Source organism: Budorcas taxicolor, chromosome 1 (assembly GCF_023091745.1).
Source record: "Budorcas taxicolor isolate Tak-1 chromosome 1, Takin1.1, whole genome shotgun sequence".
In the NCBI taxonomy this organism is placed as follows: Eukaryota; Metazoa; Chordata; class Mammalia; order Artiodactyla; family Bovidae; genus Budorcas; species Budorcas taxicolor.
Window position 1 is genome coordinate 11588880 of NC_068910.1, and position 24803 is coordinate 11613682.

Sequence of the window (24803 nt, forward strand, 5' to 3'; positions counted from 1 at the left end):
CTTCTGTCTGGGAATATGTGGGTCAGCAGCTGAACTTAAACCCCAGAAGGGTTGGATGGACCTTACCCTACCTTCCTAGCCCGCCTCCCCTGTGCCCAGAGGTTGAAGTCTTCAACCCCGCCCCTCCCCAAGCTGAGTCACCCTCTGGAACAGAGGGTAGAACTGGCTCAGACGTACAGAGGACAGCCAGGCACACAAATGGGCAGCTATAACTGTGTGCAGCCTGTGGGTGGCCAGTGGGACACCTGTGCCTCTTACCGTCCTTCTCCGGTGGCTGCAGAAGAGCCAAGGAACCTGGCCCAGGATCAGCCAAGAACGTGCCACACGTATGCTTCTGTGCAGTCTCCTATCTCTCCTTCTGTCTACAGCGTCACGATTACATCCTCTCAGCGTGCCATCTGTCACATCCATCTCACACTCACGTGGTCATACACAGTCACCCACTGACACACAGCTTTGCCCACACAGCGGCGCGATCACACAGGCGCTCATCCGTTCACTTCTCCGTGCCTGGCACGCCGCCCGTCTGCTCCGTGCCCTGCCAGGAACAAGATCCTGAGGGTACCTGGACCAGCCTCCTGGCGCTCACAGATTGTTAACCAGTAAACCTCTCCACACAGGGAGCGTGGAAGCCGTCAGGGAGGCCGTCCCTAAGGAGTTGAAGCGTGAAAAGGGGAGAAGTAGAGACTCGCGGGTGGGGGTGGTGGAGCAGGTGGGGACCAGCTCCAGCAGGATTTAGCGGGACTGAACCCTGAGAGCGAGGGGGCGCCCAAGCGGGCAGCCGCGACTTTTCCAGTCGGTGCCCGCCCTCTTCTTTTCTCGCCCAATCGGGAGGTTGCAGGAGGTGGGACGGGCTATCCAGAACCAAGGGCGGGGCCGGGGGCGTGCCCTGCTGGGCGGGACTGGGCCTGCGGGGGCGGGGTCAGCCAGGAGCTCGCCTCCGGGCGCGGGGCGGAGCTGGTGGCAGAGGCAGCTGCCCCGGGGCGGGCTCCTGAATCCCAGCCTCAGGTCACTGGTGGAGGCTGCAACCACTGGCGGGCGGGGACGCCCTCGCCGACTGGGCTTTAGAGTCTGGGACGGTCCTGATTCGCAGTCTTCGGTTCCGCCCTGCGAGGTCCGGCCACGTGGTGGGCGGACCAGGGCAGTTTTGATCCTGAGACCTCACAGGACCCCGAGTCCCGCCCAGAGTCCAGGGCGGACGCCAAGCGGCGAGCGCGGGCCAAGACCAGCCGAGAGCGAGGTGGGGGGCCTTGGTGAGGGGTAGCGGGATCTGGAGCTCCCTGAAGTGAAATCCAGGCAATGGGGAAATTTCTTTTGGGGAAGGGCGGCGGGAGTCAACTTGTGGGTTCAAACGTGGCTCAGTTACTTTCTAGCTGTCTCAGCTTCTTTGCGTTTTCGTCTGCAATGTATGCATTCAGAGGCACGAACTTCATGGGGCTCCTTGAGGGATTAAATAAGGAGCTGTGCTGAAAGTGGTCAGCACAGCGCCTGAAACAGAATGGGGGCTCTGTAACGGGGGATGCCCGGGGAACCGCCCTGGGGAGGGGCGGCGTGCAGATGGAGTCCACCTGCGCCAGGTGCGGGGAGGAGTAGGCAGCCACTCGATTTGCCCCCAGCTCACCACGGCAGGGCAGCGCCATGGCCAGCGAGGGTAGCGAGGGCGAGCACCCATCCGTGACGCTCTTCCGTCAGTACCTGCGCATCCGCACCCTCCAGCCCGAGCCGGACTATGGTGAGAAAGCGGCGGTTTCAGGATGTGTGGCGGGGCTTCGGGGGCGGGGTCTGTGCTCTAAACCAGGCAGCAACCTCTGTCACCCAGCTGAGCCTAATCTGCTGCCTCAGATGTCTCCTCCACTGCTCTAAGTCGTTCCCTGGGCCAACAGACTTCTCAGCAGCCCCTCCAGCCTGTGCTGCTCCAAAAGTTACAACCGGCGTTTAGATAAGGAAATCTTCCCCCTCACTCCCCAGAACTTGCGGCTGGGGAGGGGAAGCTGAGGCTCCCGGAAGTCTCCTGGGGTTGAACAAAGGCCACAGCCCTTAAGGAATCAGGCTTGGTGCCAGAGAACTGTGTACCTAGGTCCAGTCCAAATCCCAGCTGGCGAGCCTTGTGTCTCTGAGTCAGTTTCCCCAAATTAAAAAAAAAAAAAAAAAAAGTATTTATTTAGCTGTGCCAGGTCTTACTTGGTATGTGTGGGAGCTTTCATTGCAGCATGTGGGGATCTAGTTCCCCTACCAGGGATGGAACCCGTGCCCCCTGCATTGGGAGCCTGGAGTCTTAACCACTGGACCACCAGGAAAGTCCCAGTTTTCTCATCTTTAAGGAGGGTAACGATGACACCTGCTTCTCACTCTGGACTTGCCACCTGGCCTTCCACAAAGGGTCACTGGCCAAGAAACATCTTCTTCCTTGGGGACCGAGATGCAAAGGTCTCTTATGGATGAGGAATTGTGTGGAGGCAGGTGTCTGCTCCCCTCTCTGGATGTCCGCCCCATCTCTGCCTGGGCCCGTGGGAGGTGAGGCTGGGTGGGGAGGCAGAAGTGGCAGCCAGGCTCTCTGTGTCCCCAGGGGCAGCTGTGGCCTTCTTTGAAGAGAGAGCCCTCCAGCTGGGCCTGGGCTGTCAGAAAGTGGAGGTGAGCATGCGGCGCTGCATGGGAACGGGGAGGTGGACCTGAAGCAGCTTCTCGCCCTGCACTGACGACCCCTCCTCCTGGCCCTCTCTAGGTGGCACCTGGCCGTGTAGTGACCGTGTTAACCTGGCCAGGCACCAACCCCAAACTCTCCTCCGTCTTGCTCAACTCCCATACGGATGTGGTTCCTGTCTTCCAGGTGTCTTGGGGGTGTGGGAACACAATGTCCCACAATGGAGCAACCCTTGTGGGCAAAGTACAGACCCTCCCGTTCAACTGCAGGGCGCCCACAGTGCTGGTCCTGGCACAAACTTGACCGCATAGAGCATTACTCCACTCTGGCAGCCTCTGCCCAGTAGCCATTCCATGCCAGGGTGGGTTGGGGGTGGTGGAGGTGGGAGGCAGAGATGAGGGATGACGGCTGTCAGCAGCCCTCTTCAGGGCGGGACCACAGTTGGGCAAAGTAGGTTAATTTGGGGCTTGGGTCCCCCTTTCTGCCTATGCCCCCAGGAATATTGGAGCCACGATCCCTTTGAGGCCTTCAAGGATGCAGACGGCTACATCTATGGCAGGGGCGCCCAGGACATGAAGTGTGTCAGCATCCAGTGAGTGCCCTTCATTCCCAGTTTCCTCGCAGGGCCCAGGCGTGACTGGGGAACCTCAAGGCCAAGGAACATCTTGACCCCTTACCTTGGGCAGGAATTCCTGCTGTGACCATTGCCTGGATGGGGAGATGGGGACAGAGACTTGCTGGAGTCACCTGCTAGGCTGTGGCGGAGCAGGGCCCAAGGCTCCAGCCTGCCTGCTCAAGCATCTCAGGGCTCCCCCCAGCACCCAGCTTACACCCTCTCCCTGCCCCTCAGATACCTGGAGGCTGTGAGGAGGCTGAAGGCTGAAGGCCACCATTTCCCCAGAACCATCCACTTGACCTTTGTGCCAGGTAGAAGTGGCTGGTGGGGGCCACCTTCAGGGGCAGGGAGAGTGTGTTGGGGCCCACCCTGTCCCACATTCTTGCTGCCTTTACAGATGAGGAGATTGGGGGTCATCAAGGCATGGAGCTGTTTGTGAAGCGGCCTGAGTTCCAGGCCCTGAGGGCTGGCTTCGCCCTGGATGAGGGTGAGCAGGGTGGCAGGCCACTGGGCAGCCAGCAGAGGTTAGGGAGGCTGCTAGTGGAGGCTAGGCCACTCCACCCTCTGAACCGCCTTTTCCTCCTCAGGCCTGGCCAACCCCACTGACGCCTTCACTGTCTTTTACAGTGAGCGGAGTCCCTGGTGTGAGTATGCACTTGGAGGGTGGGGATCACTGTGCAGATGGGAGGCTGGGCCAGAAGGGACGGGGTCCATCCGCCCAGGGCTCCCCAGCACGTTGGCGCCTGAGTAGGCCTTGAACCCAGGGCCTCTGCCTCCCAGCCCCTTCCTACCCCGGCGTGTCTTTCCTTAGCTTGAGTGGAGGCCCTAACTGTGGGCAGAAACCAGCTCTACCCTGTGCATTCTGAGGGTGGCAGAGCCCTGCCTGAGGAGTTTGGAAGGAGGGGAAGGCCATGGGCCCATCTCGGGGCTGGTTGCTTTTCCAACCTGTCCCATTCTGAAGCCACCCCCTTCCCCCTGCCTCTCCCAGGGGTGCGGGTCACCAGCACTGGGAAGCCAGGCCACGGCTCGCGATTCATCGAGGACACAGCAGCAGAGAAGCTGGTGTGTGGCCCATGGGGAGGGAGTGTGGGGGTTCCTGAGGCTCTGTCCTGGGGCCCCTGTCACATGTCACCTCACACTCTCCTAGCACAAGGTTGTGAGCTCCATCCTGGCTTTTCGGGAGAAGGAGAGGCAGAGGTGAGGCAGCCTGGAAAAGGGCACGGGGCTCTGGGAGGGCATGCAAGGGAGGAGGTGGGGTTGAGCCATCTTTTTATCTGTTCCTCCTCCTTGCTGCTGGCTGCCCCTGCCCCCTCACCACAGGCTGCAGTCAGACCCTCAACTGAAGGAGGGGGCTGTGACCTCCGTGAACCTGACTATCCTAGAGGGCGGCGTGGCTTATAACGTGGTACCTGCCACCATGAGTGCCAGCTTTGACTTCCGCGTGGCCCCGGATGTGGACCTGAAGGTGCCACCTCCACCTGGGTTGGAGGAGGGAGCCTGGATCCTCAGTCCAGTCCTCAGGGTCAGCTCACCTCCCTTCTCTTAGGCTTTCGAGGGGCAGCTGCAGGACTGGTGCCAGGCAGCTGGCGAGGGGGTCACCTTCGAGTTTGCTCAGGTATGGACGGGGGCGCCTACGATGGGGGAGTCACAGGAGCTGGGGAGACTGGGTTTGCTGCGTGTTGCTGTATACTTGGTATGCCTGCATACATCCTGACATTTCTTTAGCTGTGAGAGTTTTACTAACCAACAAGCATTAGTTGTAGAGGCCACTTGTGGGTGCTGGGGAACACTGGGGAGTGGAATTAAACATTTTTTGCCCTCAGTTCTTACAGCATGAAGAGAGGAATAGACATGAGTCAAATAATTATTTATATAAGTATGAACACATGTGATCCAGGAAAAGGTGGGACCTTATAATGTGTGGACTTGTAATTGGAGTCTTTAACCAGACTGAGGTCTGGGACCACCTTCTTGAGGAAGGGGCACTTGGGCTAGGATCTGAGGACGGATGGGAAGTGGAGGACAGAGGTCCTTGGCCTGTGGCCTTTGAAGGACTGAAAAAGGGCCTGTTGCTAGACTGGCCAGCTGGATGTCTGGGTAGGTGGGTAGGGGTGTGTCCTGTGCCAGGCACAGCCTACTCTATGAATAGGGCAAGATGCCCAGACTCTGTCCTAATCCTGCCATCCTTCTCCCCACAGAAGTGGACAGAGCCCCAAGTGACACCTACTGATGACTCAGACTCTTGGTGGGCAGCATTTAGTGGGGCCTGCAGAGACATGTGAGCACGCTGGCCAGCCTTCCTCTCCCCTTCCCCTCTCTTCCACCTTCCTTTGCTCCTTCAATCCTTCCCTTGCCCTCCCTGCTTCCACATTGACCAGAACATTCACATTCGCCCTCTACAGGAACCTCACTCTGGAGCCAGAGATCTTCCCCGCTGCCACGGACAGCCGCTATCTTCGCGCGGTGAGCCGCTCGCAGGAGGGTGGGCACTGGAGTGGTTCCTGGGTGCTGGCCTTCCCCCTAATAGCTCCCCTCATTCCCTGCAGGTAGGGGTCCCGGCTCTGGGCTTCTCACCCATGAACCGCACACCCATACTGCTCCATGACCACGATGAACGGCTGCACGAGGCTGTATTCCTCCGTGGGGTAGACATATATACTCGGCTGCTGCCTGCCCTGGCCAGTGTGCCGGTTCTGCCCAGTGAAAGCTGAGCCCTGTGCAGTCCAACCTCCACCCTGGACCACTGCCAAGGAGCCCTCTTCCCTCCTGCCCTACAATAAAGTCTCTGTGGACTGGGGCCACTTCCGAAGTACTAACAGCAAGGATGTTCAGGGAGCATCAAAGATATGCTTTACCGGTTTCAAAGATAACTACCTCAGAGATGAGGGACCATACACCATACCCGTTGCCCCGGTATATCAGTTAACTCCTTTTGAGCCTCCCAATGCCCCAAATGGTGGACTACAAATGACCCCCATACTCAAAAGCCAGTCTTGAGGATCTGGTGTGACTGAATGGTGCTTCACTGGCTGCTCTGAGGACTAAGACAGTGGGGTAAACAGCTGATCCAGGGGGCAGAGAAGACAGCACAGTCACACAAGATAGTGCCACCACTGCTTGGCCTCCTGGGGGCCCGTTGACCTGAGTAGTGAACGCTGCCCAAGCCTGCTAGGAACCTGGAAATCCTCAGGCCAGAGTGCAGAATTCCCTTCTTCTGGGTAAGCTTGAAGACCTGACGAAGGTGTTCGGGTTTTTTCTCTTTCCTCACCATCCTGCCCAGTCCAGCAACCTGTGCGTCCCAGCATCCCAGAGGCACCCACCCACTCACTCACCAGGTCCCATTCTTGCACTTCAAGGCCATATTTCCCCTGACTCACACACGGCACCAATCCAGGAAGGCTAAAACTCTACTCCCACACAGAACATTGGTACCCACCTGACCCAAACCCTAGTTCTAGCCCTGGGATCACAGACACAGGCTGACCGACAGATCCTGTCTCAGATTTATTCGTACAAATAGCACAGGAGGACACCAGCCCCACGCAGACAGCAGCCCAGGGGGTCACACCAGTCCTTCTGTCCTCACACTGGCAGATGAAGGTCCCTACTCCGGAGCTTTGGTGGGGGCCTGGGCACCCTTGGCAGCTGGAGCCGCAGCCGCAGGTGGCTTGGCCTTGGTTGGAGCCTTGGCCTGGGACTTTCGCCGGCAGAGCCTGAGGCCCTTCGCGATGCGAGCACGGGCACGCTTCCCGAGCTTGGGGTGGGCGATGTAGGCAAGTCGGCTGAGCTTGCGGCTGCCGCCTGTTGGCATCTTGGGCTTGACCTCCTTGGGCTTCACGAGGGCCTTGACAGCCTCAGCACGTGCACTCATGGCCTTCGCGTTGTTGGCCTGCATCTTCTTCAGGCCCTTCTTGTTGTGCTTCTTGGCAAAGCGCATGTTCCTCAGGAACTTGGGGTCTACCTGGTAGGCAAGAAATGTACTGACAGCTGTGAGTGCAGCATGTAAGGGCCAAGTCACCCTTGGTCCCCCTCTCTATAGCAGCACCTTAGAGACTATCAGGCCTATTGGGAGTCGAGACAGCATCAAGTCAACCTTAAATGCAGAAATAACCTGAGCCTTAGAAACTATCTGCAGCCAAATGCGTACCACCACCCCAAAAGTCAGTAATGCCACCCTGCTAATGCTATACACAAAACACATTTTCAGGGTTACATGCCCAGAGCCCAGGAGAGTTCAAATGCAGGCGCAGAAAGAAAGAAGAAATTCCTACAGCAGGATTTTGGTTGAGTCTTCCCTGAAAACCCCTTCAGGGACACCCCACCCCCTCCTCCTCAAAAAATGTCAAATTCCAAGGTTGGTACAACAGATTCACAGCAAACAAGCTGTAAGAGACTAAGGGAGGGAAAAGGGGGAGGGGGAGAGACCAATGGTACAGGGGAGAAGCAAAGTGGAGAGAGGGCACAGTTCTGCTCAGACCCCAAGGCATCAGCCTTCCTAGCACAGAGTCAGATCAAGTCATATGGGTGGTCAAAGTGGAATGGAGTGCTCACAAGGTACCAGGTACACACAGGCAAGGCCATCCTTTCCCTGGAAAGGCTCTGGGTGACCAAGGGAGATGATCAGACTGCCCTCAGGTAGCAGGTTACCACCTGACCAGGGCGTTATACTCCAAGCCGATAAAGGCCAAGTAAAACTTTATTACAGGCCTGGCAAAGCTTGAAGTCCAACTAAAACGAAGGACAGTTAAGCACAGGAATGAATGAAAGACCCTGTCTATGCAACTGGAGCCAAACAAACACACTCATGTGATTCGGTGCACACACTCACCCCCTTAAGAGATTCGTATCGTTGTGATCGGGGTTTCTTGATGCCGTTTCTATGCCATTTTCGGGCTGCGGGATAGGGAAGGAATTAGACCAAAGAAAGAGATTTCCTCTAATATGACAACCATCACAGCTGGCAACCCGGGGAGAATGATAACTTCCCATTATTTAATACTTGTTTAAGAAACCCTTTATCACTGAATGCAAATGGGTATCTCGAGGCTTATTAAATCTAAACCCCAAAGGTAATGCTGAAAGTAACATCAGCTTCATGCCCATAGTAGAAAATGTGCCTTCTTTCCCTGGCAAGTATCCCTAATCGTTGCTAGGACCTGGAGCACTCGATGAAGGCTGGGCCAGGGAACTTACACTGGTTGTGCGTGGTGTGGTTCTTGGACTTGGCCATGTCTGCACCTGGAGAACGAGAGTGGAGATCAGAGCTGGGGGCTCGCCAGACTGGGTCTACCTTTTCGCCCTGATCTAGAAGATCGTGCAGCCAGAACGAGGCTGAAACACAGACGCATGTGCCTCGATTCACTCTGCAAGACCCGACGCCAGTCTCCCCCTTCCAAACTCAGGTAAGGGTACCTTGAAACCAACCCCCAGCCGCAAGATTGCGCTCTCCCCCTAAATCTGAATTCTCCCTACTCGCAACCACCCGGTGAAAACCCATGAGCACCGCCCCCGCCCCGCGGCCTCCGCTCCCCACAGCCAGGCGCCGGTCTCCCAGTCCTTCCCAGGCCTCGCGCCCCACAGCCATCCAGGAGTCACGGATGGCTCTGGATACCGCGCGGCCAGCACTCACCCGGGCCCTCAGATGCCGAAGCGCGTGGGACCGGAAGAGAAAGAGGAAGGCCGCGGTGCAGCACGGGAAATAGGCTCGTCGCAGCAGGAAGGCACTACTGGAAAAGCTTCCCCCAACGCTGTGAAGAAAGGTTCCTAAGCCCGGAGGATACAATCCAGACAGGAAGGCAAGGCCGGCTCGTTCAGGTTTTGCCTCCTATTTTTCCTGGACTTGAGTCTCAGGTCTCATTAAAGGTCTTGAAGGCGACGGGGGTCCTTGAGGAACACACGTGAGGCGGGAAGTGACAGGAAATTAGTGTGCCGAAAAAAGTACCCCTGGCTACTGTGTGGAGAGTGAACTGTAGGGAGCAGAGGAGAGGAGGCAGAGCTGGGAGGAATCTGGGACAGGACTTGACCTGGAGCTGAGTGGGGACACGAGGGGTGGATCGGAGTGGATAAAGAAACACACTAGACTGGGCTTGGGATGCAGAAGGTTGGGGAGAGAAAGAAGGCCAGTGTAGCGCTTCAGTTTCTGGCTTGAACAAGCGGGTGAAGATAGGGGTCTTGTTGCTTTATTCTGAGGGAGCCAATGGCTCCGGTGTTTATTTTTTTAAAAAAACTTTTAATTTATATTGGAGTACAGCTGATTAACAGTATTGTGAGAGTTGCAGGTGCCCAGCAAAGTGACTCAGCTATACCTATACGTTTATCCTGGATGTTTTCTTTTTAGATGCATTAAATGTGATATGTCTGTTGATACCCAAAATGAGTAAACCTTGCCTCCTGATAACTCTATTGCCCTGTGAAGTCTTACCCCTACATTTTTTTTCTTCCCCACACAGCGGTGGGGTCTGAGGGCACTTTTCTTTATTTTTTCTGGCCACACCATGTGGCATGTGGGATCTTCCCCCAAACTAAGGGTTGAACCCCTGTCCTCTGTACTGGGAGCGTGGAGGCCTAACCACTGGACTGCGACGGAAGTCCCTGAGCGTACTTTCTAAGATACAAATCAGATCTTGTCACTTAAAGTCTGCAAGCGCTTCCCCTTGCATTAGAGATGAATTCTTTACCTCCCCTAATGCTGGCAACTCATCATTCACTTCTCTCCACCCCTATGGACTTCTTTCTTTCCTGCCAAGCACAAATACTTGTTTCTGCTTCAGGGCCTTGGCACTTGCTATCCACTCCACGTGGACTGCCTTCTTCCTGCTCTTTGGATGGTGTCCTAGACTGCCCCTAGAACAGAGATCTCTGCCCCATCTCCGCAGTTACGCTGTGTCCTCTTATTCTGTTTGCTTCCTTCATAGAACTTGCCCAGCCTCTAATTACCTGTTTTATTTACTTGTGTATGTGTTCATTGGCTCAAGCACCATGAGTTCAGGACTAGTTTGGTCACTGTCATTTTCCATTGCCTGGCACAGCACCTGATGTAGAACAGGAGATTAAGAGCCCTCCACCCCCATGACCCCCCCACCACCACCCTGAATGGACACTCCTTGCACTCCTTGGCAGGCAAGTTCATGGACTGATGGACACATGTTGCAGAGAGTTGGGGAGTGAAAGAGAAAGGAGGATGTGGGGGCTGGACACACAGGTGACTCCTTACTGAAGCACTCCTGAGAAAAGGGAGATAAATCTGGCAGGTTGAGTTAGGGGAATGAAGAGCAGGCTCAGATGCTCCAGGGGTGACCGAGTGCCAACAAAGAAACAATTGAGGGTTTTCCCTAGCTGTCCAGTGGTTGAGACCCACCCTTCCACTGCAGGGGGCACAGGTTCAATCCCTGGTTGGCGAACTAAAATCTCACATGCTGTGTGGTGTGGCCAAACTTTTTTTTTTTTTTAAGAGAAAGAACAAAAATCAGTTGAGGCCAGGAAGAAAGGTGTCTCTACAGCAGCTAAGTCCTTGAGGGGTGCTGAGAACAGGCGGACGGAGCTGGTGGGAAGAGGTGGGGACGATAGGAGGTGGGAGTGGTGCAAGGCCCCAGGGTGTGGGAGAGGTGGGGCCAGAAGTTGGGGCAAAGAGGGGTTTTTCTGGTTTTGGGGGTTTTTTTGGTCACACTGCACCTCTTGTGCAGTGAACTCTGGGAGTTGGTGATGAACAGGGAGGCTTGGCGTGCTGTGATTCATGGGGTCGCAAAAAGTCGGACACGACTGAGCGACTGAACTGAACTGAACTGAACTGCACCTCTTGTGGGATCTTTATTCCCTGACCAGGGATTGAAGCTACACCCTCAGCACTGAGTCTTAAGCACTGGACTGCCAGGGAATTCCTAGAAGAGAAGGTTTTTGACTCTCACACCTTGAGAAAGGGAAGCACACATGGTAGGGGCTGGCAAAGGAGGCTGTGACAGCTTTAAAGGAAGCAGGCTGCCCCACTGTGTGGCTTTAGCTGGCAGTAGCTTTCACAGCTCCTAGAAAGTGATCAGTGACACACGCTGAGGACTTGTTGCCGGGTTGTTTTGACACTGGCAGAGTGAGCAGTGAGCAGAGAGCCATAGCCGGATGGGGAGGCAGATTCAGAGGTGGATGACGGCCATGCAGTACCCACGGTGTTGCTGTGGGGATGGGCCCAGGGCAGAATCCCAGCTGAAGGGCAAGGGAGGAGCCAATGACAAGGATGAAGAGTTTGGGCTGTGATCTGAGGGGACCATTTTGGGGGCTAAAGGGAACCATGATCGGGAGCCATTGGCCTGCCATGCTGTGCATAGTGGGAAAAGATGGTAGGGCCAGCCATAGGTATAAAGAGAAAGTTTTCCTACCTAGCTTCCTTTCTTTTTCCCTTTCCTTCTCTCCTTCCTCCTTTCCTTTCTTCCTTCCTCCCTCCCTCTCTCTTTCATTCCTTTCTTCTTCTTTCTTCTTCCTCCTCCGTTTCATTCTCGCCTCCCAATCTGTCTCTTTTTCTCTTCATAAATGTACAAAGAGCGTATACAAGCTCTTTTGTAACCTGATTTTATTCATTCAGTCGTAACCTGTGGACATCTTTTCCTCTTCATGAAAACCCTTTGTAATCCTATTTTATTTTACACACTTAAAAAATCTTATTCTGAGAGGAGGTCAATAAACATCACCAAATGTCAAAGCGGTTTCTAACACAGAAAAGGTAAAGCCCTCAGCCGTTCCCCCAGGGACTCACCCTCTGTCTGTGCGGAGGCTTCTGTGGCATAGCCTTGGGCAGAGCTGCTAGCTGGCCTCAGCAGAATGTCTGTCAGCCAGGTCCCTTGTGCCTTGGGCACAAGACAGACATGTGAGGCCCCTGTGACCCAACAAACCTTGGTCTGGGTGGGACCGGATGTGATGCGCCTGAGCCTTGCGGCCTGCAGAGGCGTGATCTTGTCCAGGCCTTGTCCAGCCACAACCCAACCCACAGCTTGAGTGGGATCCACTGGGGCCTACTTATTGAAATTTACAGGGTCAGAGACGTCTGGGGTTATTCCAGGGTACCTATGGGGACCTGATAAATATTTGAGGAATTAAATGTAAATCCTTCACAAATCCAGGCAGATGGCTGAATCAGTGGGCAAGACATCAGTCAGCCTGGAGGGAGTGCACAGAGACAAGTCAGTTCTTTTTATTATTATTATATTTCTGGCTGTGCTTCGTTGCTGCCCAGACTTTTCTCTAGTTGCAGAGTGGAGGCTACTCTCTCGCTGTGGTGCACGGGCTTCCCATTGTGGTGGCTTCTCTTGTTCTGAAGTGCAGGCTCTAGGCTCATGGGCTTCAGTGCCTGTGGTGCTTGAGCTTATTTGCACTGTGGCATGTGGGATCTTCCCGGCCCAGGGATCAAACCTGTGTCCTTTGCATTGTAAGGCAGATTCTTATCCCCTGGACCACAAGGGAAGCTCTATTTGTAGACTTTTGGATGATGGCCATTCTGACCTGTATGAGGTGAAACCTCATGGTTTTGATTTGCTTTTCTCTAATAATTAGTAGTGTTGAGCATCTTTTCATGTGCGTGTTGGTCATTTGTATGTATTCTTTGGAGAAAAGTCTATTTAGGTATTCTGCCCATTTTTTTGATTGGGTTGTGTGTTTAACATTAAGTTGTATGAACTGTTTGTGTATTTTGGAAATTAACCCCTTGTCAGTCGCACTGTTTGCAAATATTTCCTTCTAGTCTATAGATTACCTTTTCATTTTGTTTATGGTTTCCTTTGCTGTGCAGAAGCTTATAACTTTATGTCCCATTTTTTTCTTTTTGCTTTTATTTCTATCACCTTAGGAGACTGACCTAATAAAATATCGGTATGATTTATGTCAGAGAATGCTTTGCCTATGTTCCCTTCTAAGTTTTATGGTGTCATGTCTTATATTTAAGTCTTTAAGCCATTTGAAGTTTATTTTTGTATATAGAGTAAGGGTCTGTTCTAACTTCATTGATTTACATGGGGTTGTCCAACTTTTTTCTCTGCAAGGAGATCCAACCAGTCCATCCTAGAGGAGACCAGTCCTGGGTGTTCATTGGAATGACTGATGCTGAGGCTGAAACTCCAATACTTTGGCCACTTCATGCGAAGAGTTGACTCATTGGAAAAGACCCTGATGCTGGGAGGGATTGGGGGCAGGAGGAGAAGGGGACGACAGAGGATGAGATGGCTGGATGGCATCACCAACTCGATGCACGAGTTCGGGTGAACTCCGGGAGTTGGTGATGGACAGGGAGGCCTGGTGTGCTGGGATTCACGTGGTCGCAAGGAGTCAGGCACGACTGAGCGACTGAACTGAACTGTCCAACTTTTCCAACACCACTTGCTTGAGACTACCTTTGCATATTCTTGCCTCCTCTGTTGAAGATTACTTGACTATAGGTGTACAGGGTTTATTTCTGAGTTCTCTATTCTGTTCCACTGATACATGTACTGCTTTTGTGCTAACACCAGGCTGTTTTGATTACCGTAGCTTTGCAGTATCATGTGAAGTCTGGCAGGGTTATGCCTCCAACTTCATTCTTTCTTCTCGGGATTGCTTTGGCAATTCTGGGTCTTTTATGGTTCCCTGTGCATTTTAGGATTATTTGCTCTTGTTCTGTGGAAAACGTCATGAGTAATATGATAGAGATCACATTAAATCTGTAGATTGCTTTGGGTTGTATGGCTGCTTTAACAGTATCAATTCTTCTAACACAAGAGCATGGGATACCTTTCCATTTCTTTGACTCATCTTCAGTTTCGTTATCAGTTAAACCGGACAGTTGGAGTGAAGCACTGAACACTGTGCGCAGAATACACTGAGTATTTAGTCATTATTCAGCCCAGCCACACTATTCCCCATAAGGTTCCTGAGGAGGCAGGCATGGCTTCAGGGAGAATGTCAGCGTGAAGTAAATGCTAACAGTGAGCACGGGTTCCGAGGAAGGTTCAGGATGGAGGGCCACCACAGTCCTCAGGGCTGCTGGGTCCCCTCAGTCCTGAAGTTACAGAAGGACAGAGACTGCCAGTGTGCCCAGACAGGAGGAACTGGAGTGGCTCGTCAGAACCACAGTGTTTTAGGAGAGAAGACTGGGAGTCAGAGAGGAGGCCCCTGAGACCGGGTTAAGCTTTGCATCTGGTTGAAAGTTCCTGTGAGAGACCACCTGGTCCTTGTGGCCCCAGAGGGCAGAGCTATGGCCGAGGGAGGCAAATACCAGCTCCACGGATCAGGGTCATTTTTGCAATCAGAACTTTTTCTACATCATGGGCTGCTCCCAGAGTGACAAGCTCTCAGGTATTAGAAATTACTGGGAATGGAGGTTGAAATATGGGATGGAGGGTTGGAAAATATAGCTCTCAAGTTCAGTTTCCTCCAAAAGTCTCAGGTCCTAAGCTCCTGGAAGAAGGAAAGGTGGTGGGCAGTCTGCAGTGCCAGGCTGGGGCCCAGGATCTGTCAGGCAGAAGACCGGCCCCACAGAGGCTTGGGGGTAGCACATTCCTCCGGTCACTGAGACAGCTTCACAGCCCCGGGCCACATATTCCCTCTGGGGGGGTTCCTGCCCATGAGGTGATGTGACATCTCCAGCCGAGAACATTAGCTTGTCAGCCACGTGGGGGCAGCACAGGACCGCGGATGGAATGCGGCCGCCAGTCGCCGCCTGGAGCACCCGTCCTTTGGGAAGAAGCCCTTTGAGCCTTCAGGACCTCTCACACCCCAGCTTCCAGCACCCATCACCCCCACAAGCCCCCAACCCCACGCCCATTCTCAGCAGGTTCTCTGTGTAGGTAGAATCTTCCCTGGCTCCAGGCTCCTGGTAGTGGTGGTATAGGGTGTCTCACTTACACCATATATATAGAGAAAGTGGAGCCTGTGGGTGTCCCTGGGAAGCCCCTGCTAGTCTACATCCGAGTTATTGGAGGTTATGCCTATCGAGGGTTAAAGGAATAGGTTTCCATATCAGACTGACTTGAGTTCAAATTCTGACTGTTGCTTCCCAGAGGAGTGACTTCACCTCTCAGAGCCTCAGTCTCTCCACCTGTGACACTGGGGGGATGCTGAGCAGGCAGGAAGCCTCCCAGGGTCTGGCTGAGCATTTCCTTGGGAAATGCTTAGAGCCTCGGGAGCTGCCAGGGTTCTCATCACCCTATTTCACAGATGAGGAGATGGAGTCCTTGGGCCTGATTTGCTAGAGGTCCCACAACCAAATGGAGAGCTGTGCTAAATCACTTCAGTCATGTCCGACTCTTTACAACCCTATGGACTGTAGCCCGCCAGGGTCCTTTGTCCGTGGGATTCTCCAGGCAAGAATCCTGGAGTGGGTGTCCATGTCCTCCTCCAGGGGAATCTTCCCGACCCAGCGATCAAAACTGCGTCTCTTATATCTCCTGCAATGGCAGGCAGATTCTTTACCACTAGCGCCACCTGGGAGGGCTATTGTGGTCCAGATGCCCCCACCCCAGGACCAGAGGAACATGGGATGGTATGTGCCCAGTGAGGTCATGGAGGAACCCGTGATACTGACAGGTGACCTGGGAGAAACCCTGGCCTCTGCAGGCAACAGATGCTAGAGTAGTGGTGTCCACTGTGCTGGCTCTGCTTCCGCTCAGACCCACTGGCCCCTCCCAGAAGATGCCTAGAAAGGAAGGGGTGTTGGTGGTGGTGGCAGTGTCCAGGACAGAGGGGAGCTGGAGAGGCCACAGTTGCCAGCTTGGGCTGGGCTGGGTTCTGTGGGTCTCAGACACAGGGACTGGCTGGGTGTGAAGGCAGAGATGCTCATCAACACGGAGGCCTGACCTACCAGAAAGGGAGGGATGGAACAGGTGGGCATGAGAGGAGGCCGGATAGGGCAGGACTGTATTCATAAGAGGCTCCCCCAACTCTCAGCCCTGTCTCTGAGGTGAAGAAAGAGCATCTGAAAAGGAAGGATGAAGCTGAGGGCTGGGAGGGACCCTTTCCTTCCCCACTAGCAGCCCCCAGTGGAGCCAGCACCGCAGTGCCATGGCAACTGTGGCCTCTCCAGCTCCCCCTCTCTCCTTGAGCCCCGTTGCGCCTGGATGCCCCTCCAGCCTGTGCACACCTTTCTAGCTGGGCCTAAAGAGAAGCTGGGGAAGGGGAAGGCTCCTTTCTCAGCCCCTGTGACAGCCCAGGGGCTGAGTCCCAGGGCCACCCCAGGCTCAGGATCATGTGGAAGATTCTTTAAGGGGCAAGGGGGAAGGGAGAAGTGGCCTTTGCAAGAATTCTTCTGAATGAAAGAAGAATGAATGATGAAATCACCTCCCTAAGACTTCAAACCCCTGACTCTCAGTCTGTACTCTCTCCCAGGTCACAGAGGCTGCGACCCAGGAGCCCCTGGAAGGGATGAGAAAACCAGCGCCAGGGCAAGGGTCTTGAAGATCGCCTGGATCCCCTCTCCACGCCTATAGGTAGGGCAGCTGAGGTCTAGAGATGAGCAGGGACTTGCCCAAGGCACACAGAGAGTATGTGGCAAAGGCAGAACCGGGGTGGTCAGAGTGGGGCAGGGCAGGGGGCATTCTTACTGTTGGCTTGAAGAGCAGGCAGTGAGGACCAGGAGGGCTGTGCCTTACAGTGTGGAGGCGGGGGTGGTTCTGGGGAAGGCTCTGGGCTTGCCTTGCCTGCTGCCCACTTAGCGCTTCAGTAAACCCACTTCCGGCCTCAGGGCACAATGGAGTGAGCGAGGGAGGAGGCCTGGCCCTGATTAGGGAGGAACAAGGGACACCAGATAGAGCCGCAAGGAGCTGGGGATCCGACGAGGGGCACAGGAGAACTGGAACCCACAAGGTCCCACTGAGAGCCCCTGAGTGAGAAGCGCCCTGACCCAAGTGCTGCCCTTTCCAAGCTCTGGGCCCCTGGGCAAAACCCCCAAACTCCCAGCATCTGCCCTTCACTCTCCCCCGCTCCAGGTAAAACAGGGTCACTTGGGAGATGAGTGGCTGGGCGTGTGAGCTTGAAATCCTTCATCTGCTGGCCCAGGGCTACTATCAGGATCACCTGGAGCATCTGTGAGATGCAGAAGCTGAGGGCTGGGACAGGAGGCGGCTGCGGGCACAGCACCCCAGGATGCAGAAGAGAGAGAGTCCGTCTAGGCAGGAGGCTCAGGTTTGGAAGAGGGGCTCTGGAGCCTTCCTGGGAGAGGAGGGGGCTGCTGGGGTGCAGGGGCAGGCCTTGTGAGGTCAGGGAGAGGTGGGGGTAGGGTGAGGAGGAGGCTGTGGGCCGAGCAGACTCAAGCTGGCATTTGCTCCTTATGGCTCTGGCACAGGACCCCAGCTGATGAGGGCCTCCAGGAGCTGTCGCTGTAGCCCCGAAGCCCCCAAGGCCTGGCCCACAGTGGGTGTCCTAAATCCAGGGCCTGGGCAGGAAAGGGGCGTTCTGCTAGGGCCAGGAGCCAGGAGCTCTGCATTGATCCTTGCCACACCTGCAGACTGGCTTCTTCTGTTAATCCTATGTTACAGGTGAGGAAACAGAGGCCCAGAAAGGTAAAGTGACTTGCCCAGGGTCACACAGCTATTTCTCCATTAAGGCCACTCCTGGAAGCTCTGCTGGGCTTGGATGCTGCTGGAGACACACGCTGACGACAGCTTGGGAAAAGGAGGGCCACGTCCTAGCTGAGGAGCAAGCCTCTGGAAGAGCGTGCTGTGGTGTCCACGGCAGGTGGGTCCAATACAGCACCCTCCTCCGCAGCACTGTTGGTCCTTCTTTCCGTGTCCCCCCCAGTGCTCATTCATTAGTGGGTCGTCACATTCTCAAGCACTCACCGTCTGTCCACTGGTGAAGGTTGGAGGGCATGACACTTAGCAGCTGGGTGACCTTGAGCAAAAGCTCCATCCGTTTGTAGCTCCGTGACCTCCTCCTGAGACAGGGGTGAGCGTGCCACCTACTACACTGTAGGTTATGGTGAGGCTCCGGGGATCCCCACAGGGCCTGGCCGACGGGGGTCTGTCCCATTTGATAGCCCCCCCACCCCCGCCCACAAGGCTTGAAACGGCCAGAAGGCTAGGCTGGTGATACCCGGCTCTTTCCCTGACCCCCAAATCTCCCCTGGAAACATGTAGGCTGCCCACCCCCAGGGCACCCCGCCCAGAGGGTGCTGAGAGAGTGGGGATGGCTCCCCAGATGCTCTCTTCACCCCCCAGCAGGCAGGGATGATGAGATGACGGTGGCGGGGGTGGAGCCAGGAGAGGGCGGCTGAGGACATTTGCTGAGAGAAGGCAGTGAGGGCCCGTGCGGGCCCCTGGCCACCCCTGACAACCAGCCCGCAGCACAGGGAGCCGTGGATGAGGGGCCCAGGGTCGTCGCTCCGCCTGCCACAGCGCTGGCCCTGCCTGTCTGGCGCGAGTCCTCCAAGCACTAGTTTTAAGCGATCTTTTTTCTGCAAGAAGCTCCGAAGCTCCCGGAGGCGCGGGGGCGGCTTCCCCTTGACTTGCGTCTCTTAGAGGATGCGGCTGGCTAAAAATAACTAGAATTACTGTGCGCCCGCCCCCGGCGTGGAGGAGGGGCCCGGGGGCCTGCGGGGGCGGGAGCCTGGAGGGGATGGAGCTGCAGCCGGGAAGGGGTCCCCTGTGAGGAGGAGAAAAGCGGTGCTGGCAGGTGGGAAGGGGTGCCGGGGGCTGAAGGGAACGGCCCTGTCTCACCCACTTCTCTTCAGGCCGGCTCCGGAGCAGAGCTGGGGGTGAAAGCTGGCCCTGATCTCGGGCCGCGCACCGCGTAGGCAGCCGGTCTGGCTGGGTAGTAGCAGCGGTCTCCTTCCAGCAGGAAGTCTGTGTTTGAAGGAGACCTCCTTCCACTCAGGTCAGCGCTATTGAATGCAAGCAGTGACAGCAGGGGGCGCTCCTGGTTTCCGCTCGCCTTGCCTGTGGTGGGACACGGAGCCCCAGATCCTTATCCAAAAGCTGGGTGCAACTGCAGCATGAAGCACTAGACCCCTGGGCAAGCCGAAGCCTCCTCTCGCAGCCCCACCTCCTCAGTCTGTCTGCAGAGGCAGCATCAGGCCTCCCTCATCAGCCTCTGGGTACAGGGCTGAGACAGCTACGTGTGACCACCCCTCACAGCAGGCTGGGGGCTGTGGTAGAGTCCAGGAGGCCCTAAGCCAGCAGGACCTGCGGTCCCCACATGAAGGGGTCTGGTCAGGGAGGGTGGGGGCTCCAGTGCCCATGGGACAGGGGAGGTCACTGTGAGGCCCAGGAAGGAGCCTGAGGTTGGGCTGCACAGTGGGCTGCCAGCCCTGCTGGGCTCCTGATGCTGGCCTCTGCCCTCCCCAGCTTCGTACCCCAGGGCCGAGGCAGAGCACAGGAGGCTCAATGGCAGGACCAGGGTCTCAGGGTGGAGAGAGGACGGCATGGCTGGCCTTTGTGCACATGCAGACCCGGCAGAGGCAGTGGGGGACACACTGGTGGGGGACCAGTCAGCCCTGCAGGAGGAATGGTCTGGGACCTCTGGGGCGCTGGGTGGGGGTCCTTCATGCTCTGCATCTCAGCTTCCTTATCCGTAGGGGTGGTGGTTGGATGCCCTGGCAGTCCCCTTAGATGGAGAGAAGGAGCCAAACTGCAGTAGGGAAACGAGCAACTACCCTGCCTGCCTCTCACCTCTCAGCACTCACGGGGCTCTGCAACGCTCTGTCCTAAAGTCACCCTCACTTTGCACACAAGGAAACCAGGGCTCAGAAAGAAGAAGTGACTCCCCCGAGCTCCTAGAGCTTGTACATGATGAACCGGACCTTTATTTATTTGGTTGCGCGAGGTCTTAGATGTGGCACATGGGATCTTTAGTTACGGCAGGCGGCATCTAGTTCCCTGACCAGGGATGCCACCCAGGGGCCCTAAAGCATCCTATAGAGGGAAGAGCCCACAGTGCAGGAACTACACTCGGCTCAAAGCCGTTTTACCAAGTCCTCCACCAGAGTGAACAACACTGTACTGCTTTAGACATTCAAATGTGTATGATCGAGCTCTTACAAAAGAGCAAGAGTGATAAACGGGCATTCTTGGTATACTGGGGGAGGTAGGAGTCGGGGAGGGGTGTCACACACAGGGAGATTCCCCCGATGAAATCTGTCGCTGGCTCACAGGGTGCCCGGTGCTGTTTGTGGTGCTGGGGGCAGGGTAGGTGGGCACAAGCAAGACAGACGTGAACCCCAGGTCTCACGGAGCTTACAGGCTCGCGAAGCGCACTTTGATCCTATTCTTTTGTTGCATGGTAGGTCACCAGCGTCTGTTAGGTTATCATGTATTGTCACAGACATTCCTTTGTGGTGGTTGTTCAATCACTAAGTCGTGTCCGACTCTTTGCAACCCCAACGGACTGCAGCATGCCAGGCTTCCCTGTCCTTCACTTTCTCCTGGAGTTTGCTCAAACTCATGTCCGTTGAGTCAATGATGCCATCCAAGCATCTCATCCTCTGTCGCCCCCTTCTCCTCTTGCCCTCAATCTTTCCCAGGATCAGGGTCTTTTCCATTGAGTCAGCTGTTCTCATCAGGTGGCCAAAGTACTGGAACTTCAGCTTCAGTCCTTCCAAAGAATATTCAGAGTTGATTTCCTTTAAGATGGACTGGTTGGATCTCCTTGCAGTCCAAGGGACTCTCAAGAAAGCCCCTTATGTTGTTACTCCTTGCTGCTGCTGCTGCTGCTGCTAAGTCACTTCAGTCATATCTGACTCTCTGTGACCCCAGAGATGGCAGCCCACCAGGCTCCCCCGTCCCTGGGATTCTCCAGGCAAGAACACTGGAGTGGGCTGCCATTTCCCTCTCCAATGCATGAAAGTGAAAAGTGAAAGGGAAGTTGCTCAGTTATGTCCGACTCTTCGAGACCCCATGGACTGCCACCCCTTATGTTATACCTAAAAGAATGTCACAGACATTGTTTTACATTAGTCAAATACTATACTTAAAGAAGTAAATAAGAACCACAAAGGTAATCAACCTCTCCCTCAAATAATCCCACCCAAGTGGGTGAGGTGTGGGGACTGAGCTCCTCTCTCCGCCTCTTCTCACTGATACACCGTCACATTCATCCAGGAGTCCCAACCCTTGGACCCACATCCCCCCCGGGTGTCCAGTTCCAGCTGAATGCCCCACAAGGTTATCCCCTCACTCATCAGCAGGTGAAGGTCAGATTGGCTTGGAGTGCAAGGTTGGTGGCGGGGGAAGGTACCCAGCTTCCGGGAGAGCCAGAGCCAGCTGGGGAAGTAAAATGCAATGGAGAGAGGTACAGAGCCTGGGGAAGATCCCCTCTTTCTGGCCCAGGGCTCTTACATGACAAACAGAGGTGGAGGGTGCCAAAGATGGGGAGTAACAGGTCGGCTCTGTCTCAAGCTCTGCACCTTCACCCAGGGGGTGTTAGTCTGCCATCCACCCATCCATCCAGCCGTCCATCATATATCGGACACTGGTGATCTATCACACAACACCACAACAGGAACATTAAGTACCTTGTGAGACCGTGAGCTGCACGAGGCCTGGGGTTCATGTCTGTCCGGCTTGTGCCTGCATCCCTGGCCCCCAGCCCACGTTCCCTGCACAGCCCTCCTGGGGCAGGGCCAGTCTGGCCGCCCTCACTCAATGGCCTGGTGCCTGGTGGATACTTGCGGAGGGGTGCCCTGCCTCTCTGTCACTGCTCTCAGCAGAGAAGGATGCACCTCCAGGCCCTCACATGTGCTGTCCCCCTCCGCCTGCAGCAGTGCACCCCCACCTGGCCCAGCCTAACCGTCAGCGCGACTGGGAGGCCTTCCAGGACCGCCCTAGCCAGGCCAAGCCCTCCTCTTCACACCTCCTGCAGCACCACAAGCTGTACCCTGGTTGTGCTTTGTCTAGGTTCAGCTCTCCTGAGTGGGGGCACTCCCCTAGGTCAGGCCCAGGTTCCCCAGAGCTGGGCCAGGGGTGCTCCCCCAGGAGGGCTCTCAGCTTCATCCTCTCTGGCATTCCCACTCCAGCGCGCAGTCTGGCATTTTCTCCCTGGAGGAGCCAAGCACGAAGGGGAGGTCAGTTTCTTCACCAGCCCCCACACCTCTTGGACTCCACTCTCTGGGTCTTCCCCCCTCCCCCCAGCAGTCCACCCATCTTTCCCTGAGGGCTACCAGGGCTCCACGTGTCCACCTCTTTTCTTCCAGAGGTGCCCTTGGCAGGAGAGATAGTGGGCGGGCAGGGTCCATGGCTGGGGAATGGGATGACAGGAAGCTCCCTGAGAACCCTCCCCCCAGCTCTCTATCTCCACAGCCTGTGATGGATGCAGGGTGGGGGATGGGAGAGATGGCAGTGACTGGTCCCCGTTCCAAATCCAGGTCACTCCCGGCCTGCTCAGCAGTCATCGGTAATTAGGGGCCAGCAGGACGTGGGCAGGCGGGTGGCAGGAGGCCTAATTGTCTGATTTTTCAGGTAATTAACGGGAGGTTGTCTGGCCTGTCCCCGCGGGGCCCAGCATCCGCCACCCCATCCCCTGGGCAGCCCCAGCCGCCTAATGAGGCCAATTATTGAGGTGCCCCAGCCCTCATTAGCCACCTGGAAAGGTCATGTGGGAATGGCACCAGGGGTGGGGCTCAGCCAGCCGTGGTGGAGGTTGGGAGCCGCCAGCAATCGGGTTCGGGATGCGCTGGCTGTAGGTCTCTGCGGCCGCTCACTGAGCCGTAGCCCACCGGCACTTGGGACCTCACTTCTTGCCGCTGCTCTCAGGACAGGCAGGAGCTTTAGGTCAGATCTTACCCCCTGCCACTTCCCAGCCGTGTGGCCTTGGGCATGTCCTCCGGTGCGACCCTCTGTTTCCTGAATCAGAGATGATGGAGGTAAAACTCCGGGGGCACAGGGGTTTCCCCGTGCATAGGTGCTCACCTTCCTCCCATGGGGTCAGCTCCTTTGCTTCACTCTTGAGGAAATGTTGGCCCAGAGCCGGCAGGGCCTAGAGTCATCGGTGTGTCCGAAGCTCACTCTGCAGAGTGTCTGGCGGCTGAGGGTAGGGGGCAGAGGTGGCCCTCCGAGATTCACCACTAGGGACCTCAGCTACTAGGCGGGGAGTCCTGGAGGAGTCACAGAGGTGATCCAGCTTGGGAGGGGGGCCCCGGGAACAGCTGGACTTGCTGGACACTTGAGCAGAGTGGCGATAGGGAAGCAGGAATTCTCCAGGAAATGAGGGGCTATGGAGATCATGATGGAGCCGGAGGCTCTCCACCCGCTCCAGGACACTCCAGGACATGAGACGGTGCTGCAGCCTGCTGTCCAAGGGAGGGCTCCGTTCTTTCATGGTTGGTCCATACCATTCTTGGCCCAGGAGATCACTGTGCCTTCAGATGTTGAGTTTTTTGGCTTCTGTGGCTCCTCTGTTTCAAGAATTCTGTGACCTAATTCCATGCTGACAAATTCCATGCTGTTCCGGCTCCTATAAATCGTCAGCTAATGCTACTTTTGGTCCTACAGCCAGCCCAGAATCTAGGTCAAGAGTTTCCAAACTGTGTCCCCCAGGAGCCCTAGGGTGGGAGCAGAAGTGAGAGGCCACTGACCTTCCAGTTGGAACAGCTGGACTTAGATCTTTGATAAAATATTAGTAGGTGCTCCTTTGTGAGCTGTAGCCACGTGCCAGACATGCACTGGGCCTCTGCCTCCGCGTGTGTCCTCAGAAAACCCCATGAGGAAGGCAGTGTCACCTCCCCACGTTATAGTTTGGTTCGCTGACACTTTCGGAGGCTGTGACCAGGCGGCACGCCCCAGGGCTCACAGCCTGTGCAAAGGAGAGCCGGGACTTGGACCCAGTTTCCATTCTGAGCTGCTGGGAATGTGCCTTCTGCAGCTAGGGAGAAAACTCAGTGCAGGACTTGAGGGGAGTGTGCCACTCATTGTCACTGGCTTCCTCCAGATTGGAGAGTGTGTGCGCACCTGCCTCTCTGCTCCGGAAGAGCGTGGCCCCAGCCCCAGGTCACGCAGGGCCCCTGCGCCCCGACACGTGGTGTCTGTGTGCATTAGGGCCCATCTGCCCGTCTGTTTCCCTTCCCTCTGCCGTGGTATCTGCTTCTCCGTGGTCCAAACAACAAGCTCCAGCCCAGAAATAGCATATGTTTCCAGCCTCTGCTAGCCCAAGTCATAAATCGCCCAGTGTGATGTGCTCCTTGTGTCAGCTTGCTTCAAAACTCGGCATGGGGGTGGCTGAGTGAGTGTGAGGAGCGTGCAGGGCCTCCTCCAGGCTGAGAAGCTGGGAGCCGGGGTGAGTCCAGGACTGAGGCTCAGGAAGGCAAGCAGGGACCGGAGCTGGCCTGGGGGCTCAGCCTGTGGCGGGAACCAGCGGGTGGCGGCCCGGTGTCAACCTGGGCCTCAGGGCTGAGACTTAAACGGGAGCTGAGGTCAAAGGGTCAGGCATCAGTCTTGTCCAGGGGCCAGAGGTCCAGACTTGGCTTGGAGTCAGGGGTCAGAGGGTAAGGGCTGTGATTCATAACTTCATGAGGATGGAGAGCTAAGCTCAGTCTGGGGTCAAGGTCAGGCCTCAGGCTGAGGTAGGGTCAGAGGTTAGAGGTCAGAATCAGTCCAGTGCCAAAGGCCACAG

General features: G+C 55.9%; 2 protein-coding genes across 3 annotated transcripts; one reads left to right on the plus strand and one right to left on the minus strand.

The window, feature by feature from the left end:
- Nucleotides 1-570: 570 nt before the first annotated feature.
- On the plus strand, nucleotides 571-6054 carry ACY1 (aminoacylase 1). Of its 2 annotated transcripts, none has more exons than XM_052663957.1 (15): nucleotides 571-602; nucleotides 1617-1732; nucleotides 2567-2631; nucleotides 2723-2827; nucleotides 3139-3233; nucleotides 3492-3568; nucleotides 3655-3744; nucleotides 3845-3901; nucleotides 4246-4319; nucleotides 4405-4454; nucleotides 4578-4722; nucleotides 4804-4872; nucleotides 5456-5535; nucleotides 5660-5720; nucleotides 5804-6054. In XM_052663957.1, exons 2-15 carry the CDS (start codon nucleotides 1639-1641, stop codon nucleotides 5966-5968), a joined length of 1227 nt encoding a protein of 408 aa, XP_052519917.1. In that variant the 5' UTR covers nucleotides 571-602; nucleotides 1617-1638; the 3' UTR covers nucleotides 5969-6054. The 2 variants fall into 2 exon arrangements, with proteins under 2 accessions (XP_052519917.1, XP_052519909.1); XM_052663949.1 differs by lacking the exon at nucleotides 571-602 and adding an exon at nucleotides 1120-1240.
- Nucleotides 6055-6748: 694 nt separating this feature from the next.
- Nucleotides 6749-8957, minus strand: RPL29 (ribosomal protein L29). Its single transcript, XM_052639562.1, has 4 exons — nucleotides 8887-8957; nucleotides 8451-8495; nucleotides 8086-8150; nucleotides 6749-7218 (listed from the first exon to the last, which is right to left on the minus strand). The coding sequence occupies exons 2-4, from the start codon at nucleotides 8485-8487 to the stop codon at nucleotides 6862-6864; spliced, it is 459 nt and encodes a 152-aa protein (XP_052495522.1). The 5' UTR covers nucleotides 8488-8495; nucleotides 8887-8957; the 3' UTR covers nucleotides 6749-6861.
- Nucleotides 8958-24803: the final 15846 nt, after the last annotated feature.